The 12,737-nt window shown below is 38.3% G+C and overlaps 1 protein-coding gene across 2 annotated transcripts in view; it reads right to left on the reverse strand.

Moving 5' to 3' along the window:
- The window catches only part of ITGA9 (integrin subunit alpha 9), a 213,139-nt gene that overhangs the window by 24,987 nt on the left and 175,415 nt on the right, over positions 1–12,737 (reverse strand). For both annotated transcript variants that reach the window (XM_015619749.3, XM_015619751.3), the window contains exons 24-26: positions 6,409–6,534; positions 5,904–6,023; positions 4,083–4,184 (exon numbers count right to left, since the gene is read on the reverse strand). In XM_015619749.3, coding sequence (XP_015475235.1) covers positions 4,083–4,184; positions 5,904–6,023; positions 6,409–6,534 — 348 coding nt within the window. The remainder of the gene's footprint in view (positions 1–4,082; positions 4,185–5,903; positions 6,024–6,408; positions 6,535–12,737) is intronic.

Genomic DNA, 12,737 nt, shown 5'->3' on the forward strand with positions numbered 1-12,737 from the left:
GGTACCTTAAAATGCTGAGTGTTTCTGAAAAACGAGAGGTTGGTGGTGGATTTCTGAGTGGAAGAGGTATTCCCACATGCATTAAAAAAACAGCCCTAACATCATGAACACTGTCCAGGAGCACAGGCTGCTCCTTTCACCACAGACATAGAGAACAAGCCAAAGTCAGGAGTCCTCCATGCTGCAGGCAGACAGCTAAAGCTTAGGTTCATGAATATACATTTAAATCTCTTTGCATAGAGATATGCTTATAAAGACACATTCCAATCCTTCACAACCATAAACTTACTTTTTGTAAGTTGTTTTTTTTGCTATTGTTTTTCCCCAAAATATATTGTTTTATCATTGCAAACATAAACATACCTAAATTCTGAGCAGAAAAAAATCAATGGAGGACAACCACTTGCCTGTGTTGCATTGTCTTGGTTTAAGACAATTTAGCAGGAACCCTCTACAAGGATTTCTCCCTCTTAGTTTTAACCAATCCCTTTCTACCAATAAGGAGAAACCGAATTTTAGTAGACATAAGTGAAAAAACACCAGTTTACTAGCAAGCAAAACAACAACAGGCAAAAAAAATATCAACCATTGTGAGATACAAAATTCCTAAATCTTACAGGCTCCTGACAGAGACATAGAGAAACTTGAATTTGCAGAGTGACCCATCCTAAGGTGCTGGCCACCACAGCTGAGTGTGTGGCTCTAAAGACAAAGTGAAAATGGCAGCAAACCCTCCCATGAAAGTAGGAGCTTAGGAAGCAGTTCTAGTGGCAGGTAGGAACTGCTGGACTCTGCCAGTTTTGGTGTTGCTGCCTTGGGTCCGTACTCAAAGGAAGAGGAGGGAAGGAAAGAACAGACTTTCAGCGCTGATGCGCGGTGGGCTGGCACAGACCAGCTCTGGCTTAGTGCTGTCCACAGGTGTTGCAAAATTCACACTGAATCAACTCTGAATCACTCTGAAACACTTTCTGATTGTAAAATGCAGATTCTCCACTTGCTACTGTTGCAAATAAGGCAAGCCAAACAGGGGCCCTGGGCACCAACTCCCCTTTCTGGTTTCTGGCTGCAGGGGTCTAAAAGAGACAGTAACAATTGTGGGCATGGATAGACAGGGGATACAGTAACACTTTGGGTTAGCCGGGATATGCATTAAACCTGGAGTGACTGAGCTGGAAATAAAAGAACAGTGAACTCTATCCAGAAGGCAGGAAAGGTTCAAAGGCTTGATGGAGCATACCTGTACTAAGTGGATAGCACCAGACAGCAGCCTTAAGCTTTACAGGTCACTGCATACATTTTATCTGGGGCTGCCTTTTCATGCAGTCACCTTTGAATTCCCTCACTTTCAATACAGGAAGACTCAGAGGCATTTGGATAGTTTTGTTGTAGTAAAATTCAGTTAATTCTTCCTTCCACACTTCCAAAGGCAGTCCTTCTGCTCCTTAAGAGCACTCCTCCTCTTCCTGCACACAAGCAGCGAGCAGAAAGCATGGACTCTGATCTGGTGTTTGACTACTGTGTTCTCCTGGAGTTTATTGTTGATTTTGCTCACAGACTGAGAAGAGAGTCAAACCCTCATGGAAGCTTGCATGATGAAGAAATTAAAGTATGCCTCCGGAAAATATGGCACCATTTTCAGACAATACGTATGTATGTTAATACCACTGTCATCACAGAGCCAAATCCCAACTCTGATCACCTTCTTCATGTGATCTGTGTAATATTAGAGCTCAAACACCCTATTGTAACCATAACAAAAAATACATAATTACAAATAATTTAAAACCATATCCAAATCCAGAGAAATTATTTCTGAGAGTTGCACAAATGTATATTTTTTAAAAATGGGTTCATTTCAAAGAAAGCCCGCTACCCAACTTAGTGATGGTCACATATACTTTTGCATCTCCCTTACAAATTGTCTATTGAAGTTTCTGAAAGAGTTAGTTTATATAGGTGGTCCAGTGGTATTTCTTATACTATCATAAGAAATATCAGCCTTCCATTTCCATTTGTCTTCTGTTCCTATTTATCTTCTTTACAGAGAGTTTGCACTCTGATACTATACACTACAATGTAAAAGTGGCAATTGAAATAATGGTACCTGGTCCTAAAGAACCATTTGAATGTGCTACTAAGACCACATTCAGCCACAGAAAGCAAATAAGTTTCAACCCTAGCATGATAAAGTGTCTAAGAAACGTTAGGGAACACTGTCATAAACAGTATCATAGGAATTCCATGCACAGCTGTAGAGAAGGAGCTGCTATCTAAATGGATACAGTACAGCAGTCTCTGGTCAATGAAGAGTACAGGATGAGCTTTAAAGAGGAAGAGAGGAGACATTTTCTTTCTCAGGTCTCCATTTCCAGCTAAATAATTGTGGCTTACATTAACTACTCTTCCCTTCTGCATTCCACAAGAAGAGAACACAGAAAAATCAATACCTTGAGCCAAGCCATATCTTATATTTTTGCCTGAACATGACCCTGTGCAAAACATACAGCAATGCTGAAGCTGGCAAATGGAAATACCATAAAGCAGAGAGGGAATGGCACTCATATGAGAAAAGACTTGAAACTACAGATTAATATTACATGGCTACATGTCAAGGATTCTCTTTTACAGGTAGGGCTTCCCAGGAACTGGAAGCAAGCTCTTGTTTGAAGATTAAGATAGCTTCCCAACACACACAGTGCCTTTCATAATGCAACTCTAGGCTTGACAAAATGCTTTCTGAGAATAGGAAAAGGACTATTTCTTTTTTTTGCTTAATTTTGTTTTCTTTTTTCTCTAAGCATAAGATAACAATGAAATACTGCAGAGCTTGCATTCCTGGAAAAAAATTCTAAATTTTGAACATCAAAAAATAGCAATTTACCACATTTTACAGTGTGCCTCTCATTTTTAGATATTCTAAAACCTTTTACAGTTGAAAATATTTGTCATAGAGATACCGGCTTCTTCCATTTCAGTTGGGACATGGGTATCACGGTCAGGTGTTACTTCAGTCATTAATGAAATTTTGCCATACAATTGCAAGATGTGTTCTTTGCAAGCTGCAGGAGAGGCCAAGCAATGTATTAACACTTAGGACTGCAGGCCACTTATAAGGCACAATCCCGGCAATGGCTAACTATGTTTTTCATTTTAACTTCCAAGACTATTGTATAGAATGGTAGAGAAACCTGACAAAGAAAATAAAACAGAAGGGAAAAAAGAAATTCCCATCATATAAAATAATTCCTTTTTCTGACATGTCTAATGAAATAGAAATTCAAGACTAAAGTTACAGACATGATTGTTGAAGGATACATCTGGTGCAAGTAGCTGGGTTTGCAAGCTGCAGATTGAGATGGTGATTTAAATGCAGATTAAGCCCTTTGTAGGGGCCTGTGAAAAGAGGCTGTGAACTGTGTGGTGCCAGCCAGGTGAATGGACACTGAGACACAGTGGGATCAGTGAACTGCCAGACTTGGATAATAAAATGCAGGAAGACCGATGACACCAAAAAGGTAGGAGATATAGCAGGAGCAGAGGACTCAGGAGTAAGAGGGAGATCAACACAAAATGTGGTATCAGCTCGTACTTGATTTTTACCAGCTCAGCACAAGAAAAAAAAGTTAAATGAATTTCTGAAAGTTTAGACACCCTTTTGCATTTTCACAGCTCCCAAAATATCATTAACACTTCTAAATATTTCATTCTGGCACATGTGAAAAGACATTGCTGAAGTTTCAAGTCTCTTCTAGGTTTTCAAGGGAAATTTAAATTAGATTAAAGCAAATGTTAACCTTAAACCAGGAAGCTAAACCTAATTTTTGCATTAATAGCTCAAGGGTATTTTAGCTAGTACAACACAGATCACTCTGGTTCGACATAGCATCATTCACTTGGTTGACATGGTTATCACAGAGAGCCAAACCACAAAATCACAGCTCACAGTAGTGTTAGTCTAGTCAGACAAAGTCTGGGCACTCTTGTGGGCTAGCCCAGGCACAAATTTCAGTTTGTATAGAGCTCTCAATGATTTCCAGCTCACTGGGAAAAGGAAACATTTCTCTTCAGGTTTGTGTACTCACTAGTTTTTCTTCTGGACTCCCATTGGGCACCTCCACAACTCTGAGGTCATGGTCCACCTGCAGCCTTGCCCTTGTGACAAACTGGATGACTGATGAACTGTCCTGAGAAGTAAAAAGCGGAAGAACTGGACTTAACAACAACAACAAAACCACAAATCCCCCTACCAAAAAAGCTCAAGAAACCATCAAACATTTGCCAGTGTAATAAATACACCCAGACAACGCTTAGTGAAGGCTAGGCTGGCAGTTAAGTACCAGCCTGGTTACAACTCAGTTTTATAAAAATATACTTTAGGCTCATAACAGACAGATATACCTGGGCACATTACTTCAGATGATAACAAAATCAGGTATGTTAGACTTTAAACATATATTTTGTATTTGATTTGTTAATGTTTCTCACATTTATCATGAAAGCAAGACAGAACATTTCCAGTGACACAGGTGGGCTCAGTATTAACCATGGAAAATGTTCCCATTTGTTTTTCAAGTGAACAGAAAAATAATATACAGAAACTGTATATTATAAACTACAATATATCAATATTGTAATAAGCTACAAAAATAGAAACGACTATAAAATATATGAACTGCAATATATCCCAGGGGAGAAATTCTTATTTGAACCTGTGCATGCATGCATATCTATTCACTGTACAATTCCTCTCATTAATATATATTTCTCCAATAAAATGCCTGTTGCATTTTAACAGGCACATTTCAATAAGATACCATTTTGACTTACAGTTAAGTAACTTGTATGTGGTTTGCCTTGGGAAGGGTATGTAATGGCACGCACTGGCAATACTCAAACATGTGTAAATGCATGTCTTTTAAAGGAGAGTTGCTTAAAGTAATCTTAGAAGGGACCCAGCAGATGGGATGAATCCTGGCTATTCACAAGTCTGAATTTCCAAGAAGCATATTTTACGTGCACTCAGTTACTTGTTTACATATTTCAGCATTTCTATAAGCATGTAATAAATACCTGGATCTTCTGGCCTTGCCTGTACTTCCTGTTTTCGAATATGAACAAGCATTAACTTACTGGTTTCAATTGGAAAAGCTCAGGGCTATTAATTACTTTAGCAACTGTTTTCTAATAAGGGCTCTCTCTGACTAGCTTTTAATCTAAGAACTATCAAAGACAGGTTTACTTTCATAGGCTTATGTTATCAGCTTTCTCCTCCAATTATCTTTTTCCCTCATAACCTTACAACATCTTACCAGAGTTAGAATCTGCATTTTTGTAAGTAAAGGAAAATAAGTCAAAATGCAGTAAATCACAAAAAATTTAAAAGATTTGCTGTCTCATTCAGTGGCTTCAGAGAAGACAGAAATTAACTTACAACCACTTGTTTCTTGTCATAAATGCTCAGCATTAGTGTGGTGCATGACGCATCTTCAAATACTAATTTGAAGTAAAAATGACAAAATACTGCCATGTCTCTGTTTACACAGAAAGATAATACATAGCTGATCGCAGTTTATATTCACATTGTTTAGAATGAAAACTCTCAGAAATCAATTTGATTTTCAGAAACCTCTATCCTTAACACCATACACACTCTTATTAGGGGTCTCATTTGCCATTTTTCAATGTATAGATTTCTGAACCAAATTTATTTCCATCTTAATTAGTAATGGGTAAGAACTAGGATTAACACGTCTATACACTTAATAAATAGATCCGTTTTATTTGACATCATGATTATTCTTCACACACTAGTAAAGAGAGGAAGAAATGCAAGTTTTGAGTTCATTGGTTCACATAAGCATACTTAAATTGCATTTAAGACAACCTACAAGGAGATCACATACCTTCTTGAGTATCTCAGTATTCAGCAGCATGTAGATATTTATATCACAGGACTCTGCTTTAGGTAGTGAGCTTAAGTTGCAGTGTACAATTAAACAAGATCTGTCTGGTCTCTCACAGTCCTACAGGAAATATGGAAAAAGTTGTTAGGCAAAGGAGGTAAAAATTCAATGATAAATTGTGTGTCAACAAATATACCAGAAAACTAAGTTATATAGTAAATTGCTACAATACAGCACTCCTGCACTGAAATAGCAAGTCTCAAGACTTTTAGATAGGTGTGTGCTGCCATGTCAGCTGAATCTCTTTCTACTGTACTTCCTGAAATTTCCTACTTACTTCTAAAAAACCAATTACAATCACTAAATGTCCCCCCTGCACACCATCAGTTTTGTTATATATGTTCCACAATGAACTCTGTTTCAGGTCTTCATACTAAACCATGCAAAATGTTTTGTAAAATATGCTATATGTTCAAATGGTGCCATAAGTGGTATCATTTCTTACCAATACTTTTCTGCCAGACTTCGTGAAAAAAGCAAATATTGTGTGGAAAATATTTTCATTCTCTTGAGGAACAACGCACGGGCTGTGGTTTCTATGGAAAGAACAGCTTCCTTTGTCCTGACCAACCTGCATGCACAATTATAAATCATAATTATTATTCCAAATCAATAAAATTATACAAGAAGGTTGAATCAGCCAGTCTGTCTATAAAAAGACCTAAATCTGAACTAAGCATCTGGACTCCCATTAATAGTCAAAAGATAAAAATAACCACCTTGGGAGTCAAATAACCCTAAAGAAAGTATCTGAAGTAAACCAGACGAATCATGCACTGGAAACACTTTGACCGGACAGGATACAAATGTGTTTAACCTAGTGCACGTGTAGGCATCTGTGCTCTACATGTCTGGAAATAAGAGACAGAGGAGAAAAACCTCAGCAAAATGTATGTTATGACATAGATTTTAATCAATAGTTGTCTTAGTTACAGAGATAATAGGTGGAGTTTAGCATTAGGGCTGAGCCAAAATCTTTCTCTACATCAACCCACACAAGTTTAGTTTGTTTAAGAGTTGGAGTCGGAAGCAGAACCTCTGTGTTTTACCCCAGTTTACAAAACGAGGAGGGGTGCTTCGTGACTTTAAAAACAGGGGACGGAAACATGGAGCTCTCCCTTCCATTCTTTCCGGGCTCTGAAGCATTTCAAAATCCCTTCAGCGGCTGCCGTCAGCCTTTTGCTGGGGAGGGGACAGGGCTTGTCCGCAGCCACTGTGCCAGAGGCCAGAGCTGCTCCATGAACTCCAGTCGCTTCCAGCAGCCGTGCCAGGTAGAGTCCTTCCTGGGTGGCCTGGAGCAGGCAGCATGGCAGCATTGACTGCTTTTGTATAAAAAAAAAATTTCCAGATTTTTTTTTTTTGGTCCTTCTTCCCCATTGGTTATTCATTTGGTGAAGGGAAGGTGGGAAGGAGGGGGAGGGAGGCTTTTTGGAACAACGGAGGCTTGTTCTCCGTGTTGTTTCCTTCATTCTCTCCCTCGGCTGCATGGCCCAGGGAGGGGATTCTCCAGCATTTTGTCCATGTTCTCCCTGTGACAATTAGCGGGATCTCCTCCTCATCTGTGCGTTGAACGGTTCACCTGTGTATTTCTTGATTATTGCTGTTTTGGTCAAGTAAACCATTATTGTTTTTCACTTATATCTCTTCATATTTGTCTCTCCTTATTAGTGGAAAGGGGAGAAGTTAAAACTAAGGGGAAGCAACTTATTTTGGAGACCCCCACCTTGTAAACTGTGTTAAACTAAGACAAGAGTGTTACCCTTTAAATTACCTTTTTTGGTTTTGGCCAACTCAGGTGCATCTCTGTTTATACCAGAACTAACATGATAAATCTTTGTGTAAACGTGCAAGCCTAGGCACTAAATCTGTTCTTTTACATTTAGAGGAAATATTTTAGTACAAAACCCCCTTTTTGTGTCATTAGCTTATTCAGTTGTCCAAGAAAGTGGATGACTGAGGCAAGACTTGAAGAATACCAAACTCTGATAAAATGAGTTTCAGTCAAGATAATCTTGCTCAAGAAAAGCCTTCTCACTTTTTGCAACTTATGAAAATTTTCTGAAAAAAATTACCAAAATTTAATAAAAACAATGACAACAAAGTGTCAGCAAATTCTTCCTGCTACCATCCAAGCCTGTATGAGTGAGAGAGGGAGATTTTCTCACAAACCACCACTTGACATTCTTACACATCCTGCTGTTGACCTCCTCACATCCTCTGACAGAATGAAAAACTGAAAACTTGTACCTTATTCAATTCATAAATCCTTGAAAGAGGGAGAAAAAAAGCTGTTACAGATATGAAATTACTGCATACTCTGAGTCCGATTCAACATTACACAACTTTTATCTGTGTTAAGTATTGTGAAAAAAAAAAAGCAAAACCCAAAGGTCTATCTAAATTTTAAATGCTATTTCACAGACAAGTGATATCTATGTCTCTTTGAAAGATGTACATTTTCTGCTTCACTGACCCACAAATTCTTAATAATCTGGTCTTTGCAGTATGTATTCACAACATGACTTAACATAATCTGTCCTTATATTCCCAACAGATATACCCAAAGTTTACAGTCCCCTTGGGCCCAATTGAAGATTAAGACTAAGATTTGTCTAGATCACCTGAAATGAGTTTTCATTATCTATTTTAGGTAAGAGATTCACAAAGCCCACAGACATTTATTTCTTTGATCTTTCACATAGAAATTAGATCCGTATCAACTAGAAGGCTTTTGTTAAATTAAAACCAGCAAAAAAGTCAGGATCTACTAAGTACTTGTTCTTTATTCCTGAAAGGTTAAATTACAGATGTCATTAGATTTATGCAAGAGATACAGGAAGGACAGTACAAGTTCCTGTGCTACACAAGCTTTTGGCATACTCCCCAAATAGGATTTATATCCTGTAAAAGTAGAGTGTAAGAATGAGCCAAAGCAGAAATATCTCTCAAGACTAAAAGGAATTGTCTAGCATGAAGCAACATAAACCTGGTCCTTTCTACTTGAAATTATTATCTTTCCTTAAACTGAAGACTGGCATTTTTTTTAGAACACTTTAGCTGAAACAGAGGAAGGCACCTCCAGAGGACCAACTATATAAGACAAGGTATAACCACTGGAGAAAGCATGCACATTACTTCATGATTCTAAAATGCTCTATCTGCAACAAGGAAGAAATAACTGCAGGATGATTTTAATGGATTATGAATATTTGAATCTGAATGACTCTTTTCCTGATACTTTATAAGTTCAGCAGAGGCAAACCCATTAAAACCCATAGAACAGAAATGGTTTTTCTCATGAAAGATTACACCACTCTTGTGAAAAAGCAGCAGGAGGTCATTTAAGAGTGTGATAGTTGTATGGAAAATGCATCATGTACACTACAATACATCACATCCTAAAAAGTCTGCAGGATTTTTAATAGGGCTGTGTGAGAATAGCATGTTGTATTTTTTGCATACACAGGGATCATCATCTCTTTCCCTACATGTATAGGGATTTATGCGAATACTTGGCCTGGTTTGCAACTCCAAGAAGGAGGTACTAGTGCAAAGGGGGAAAACACCACACATTTTCCAGGGTACACAGAGGATAACCAAGGGCTGCCAATGAAGCCAGGTCACCTGGGAGTGGTTGGAGTTTCTAGAAGAAACAGTGCAGCTGCTGCCTCAGCACATTCCCCTTATACCATCATCTCTGTTTCCCATCTTCAGGGTATGTGTAAGATCATCTCTGCACATCTGTAGCTACTCTCAGAACACGGCAATTTCTAGCAAGACTTTGGGGCCTTTCAGAAATTGCTGAGGTTTAGAAAATTGTTAGCAAACAATTTAAGGGTTTAGGCCACATTACCTGTAACATAAACTTCACAGGTGAACTGAAAGCCAGTGGCCCCTTCTAGATTTAACCTCAATTGATTAACATGAATCAAAGGCAAAACTTCGTGTTTTTTTCAGGGCCCTGTATCCAGCAAAATAGGAGAAGGAGATTAAATAAAAAACTCTTCCTGGGAGAAGGAAATTAAATAAAATTTCAAAATGGCCTGGACAGGGCAGCTAAGGACCAAGCCTAAGAAGTGGATATGGTTAAGTATGTGCAAGTGATAGGAATCTTTTGGAAGAACGAGACAAAAAATGTGAGGAAAACTGGCTGTTGCTTCCAACAAAGCACTATGTACAATCTCCCTGGTGCATTCCTGTATGTAAGAAGCCAAGGACTATTCCTGTATTTAATCACTGACATTTTACATTAAAAAAAACCAAAAAGGGCGAGCAAAGGTGTATCCTCAGCTCCTTACTTATACTAGCAACACTAGATTTCCAATAAGGCAAAAGAATTCATTATTGTATTAAAACTTTAGGTTTCCAGGACCTTCCAGTAAGTTTGGGATTCCCCTCTTGAGGTAAACCATCACTAATTGTACAGGAGGGCCTGGAAGTCAGCAGAACTAAGCTGATACAAAGCAAGTATGAAGATGGAATCCAGACAGGTGCCTGTGATAAAACCAAACCCACGTCCAACATGAGAAAAAGTGTGCAGACAAGTTCAGGGCAAACATTGTGAGACACAAGATATTTGGAACAGCAATTTTACTTGCAGGAAACGTGTTCAAGGTCTGAACACAGGCCAGTCATTTCACAAAATTTTTAGCATTGTTCAACTCTGTAATGGATGCCTTTCTCATCATCCCTGGGCTATACTGATTCCAAAGGACTAGGAATTTGGCCGTGGTCTGGAAATTGCTGGCAGAGAGTTTATGCATATTTTCCCCTGTATGTTTTTTTAAACTGTTTTATTTATGTATGAATAACTAAGCAGTGGTTCAAGTTTTCAAACTCGAAAAATAAATAACAGATGCGTTTGTCTGTCTTTGTTGCTAACCATAGCACATTCATCCTAGTATTAGGGAAAAAATGTATGCAAGTATTCCGATTCAAAGATACTGATTCACCCTTTATTAGGTGAACAAAGAATTGACAAGCAGGATTAATCTAACATGTCACACTGAGAAAAAAAAAAGTGTACTGACAAGAAATTCCAGACAAGGTCAGACTTTCAACAGTAGACAAGTTATGTAAATATGTTATCTGACTACTTGCGCCATATGCCAAGAATGTTTAATATTCACAGATAATGAAATACATTTGAATCAGAGCAGTCTTGTTGATTCTGGTAATAAATTTAAGAGCCACTGAAACAACAGACAATAATTTTAAAAATTAACCCATTTTACACAATTCTTGAAAGATTTCAACTGAAAGTATCAGTGACGGCAAGGAAAACCAGTAGTCCACTGATCCAATAAGTAGCTTTACAGGGCCATGAGAAGAGGCAAGTGGAAACAAAGTGGAGATGCTAAAGCATAAAATCAGATTAGAGGAGGAATACACCATAGGTCTTGCTTCTATTCCTCTAGACAACAAGAGAATGCACCAGATACATGTTTGACATAAATCATGCTAAACTGATTGCAACGCCTTTAGATGTTTTCCTGATGCACTTAATGTAACAACTTAATTAAGTAATCAGGTTTGATAAGCATGATTCTTTCAACACTGGCCTAGTCTTGGCCCTGCAGGCAATTTGCACGTAGTTAGCAGCAATCCCCAGTAGTGCTCTCAAAAACTAGTGATTCCTAACCAGTTTTGTGACAAAAGCAAAGATCTTCTCATATAAAGTTCCTGCCTTACAAGACAGTGGATTCCTTCCTAGACAGAACTGTACATGCCACATGTACACAGTATGAAGAAACACTGACCACTTGGTATGATTTAACTGTGAGGTCCACAGAAGGTTCAGGCCTAGGAATGAATGACCACCACCTTACACAAGAATCAGCTTACCACCAACATTCATGTGCTCCTTATATATTGGCCTCTAGCAGATGAAACCCAAGAAAGGGTCACTGAGAAGTACACTTCCTCTCCCTGTGATGAACTGTGAAATGCTTAACCAACATATGAGGCAACAAATAATTCTCATGGAATGTCTCTATTTAAAAAGCCCCTGAGATCACTTGGCATTCGATGTTCCTTCAGCTAGGCTCTATCTGTCTATAGCACATCCTCTTCTGCAGCCTTACCTATGATGTATTAAACACAAATAAGCCCATGTTTGTTCTTTACCTAATTGTTGGACTTTTCCTATGGGCTGTGTTGATGTTAGGATGAGGAGCTCTGAAGCCTGTGCAAGCAAATACACTCCCTGTAGGGCTCAAACAACTCCTGTGGGATGTTTCACTAAAGCAGATGTTTGAATGTATCAGAAAGGTGTGTACGATCTAAACTCTCCTTAGAGGTGGTGGAGAGAAGGTAGAACTTGAAAAGGATGATTTTCCTTATCTACTGTAGACAGTTGAAGATTAAATGAGTCATTCAAAAAACCTCTTGGAAGGTGGAGGAGGTAAGCAGAAGATGTTCTTTGTTTCCAAGACATCCTCAGAGGTTCCTGCAAGAAATGGTTTATTGATACTTTTGATACCATCTGGTATTTTGCATAAGACTGGAATGATGTACTTTCAAAGCCAGAAAGAAATCCTCTAAAAGATGCTTATTTTCACTCTGATATATGAACAGAGAGGAAAACCCTTCCGTCACCAGATATGCAGATACCCTTGTTTTAAACACTTCCTTGTTTTTTGCCTACTTTATTTACACCACAAATCTTGTATGATAGTTATAGAACAGAAAGGCTAGTCTAAGAGTCAGATTTAAAACAGGACTGTGTGTTACAAGAATTTACCAAGCAGCTCTTTTCTGAATTTCCTTCTTCAC

The sequence above is a fragment of the Parus major genome, chromosome 2 (genome assembly GCF_001522545.3).
Source record: "Parus major isolate Abel chromosome 2, Parus_major1.1, whole genome shotgun sequence".
NCBI lineage: Eukaryota > Metazoa > Chordata > Aves > Passeriformes > Paridae > Parus > Parus major.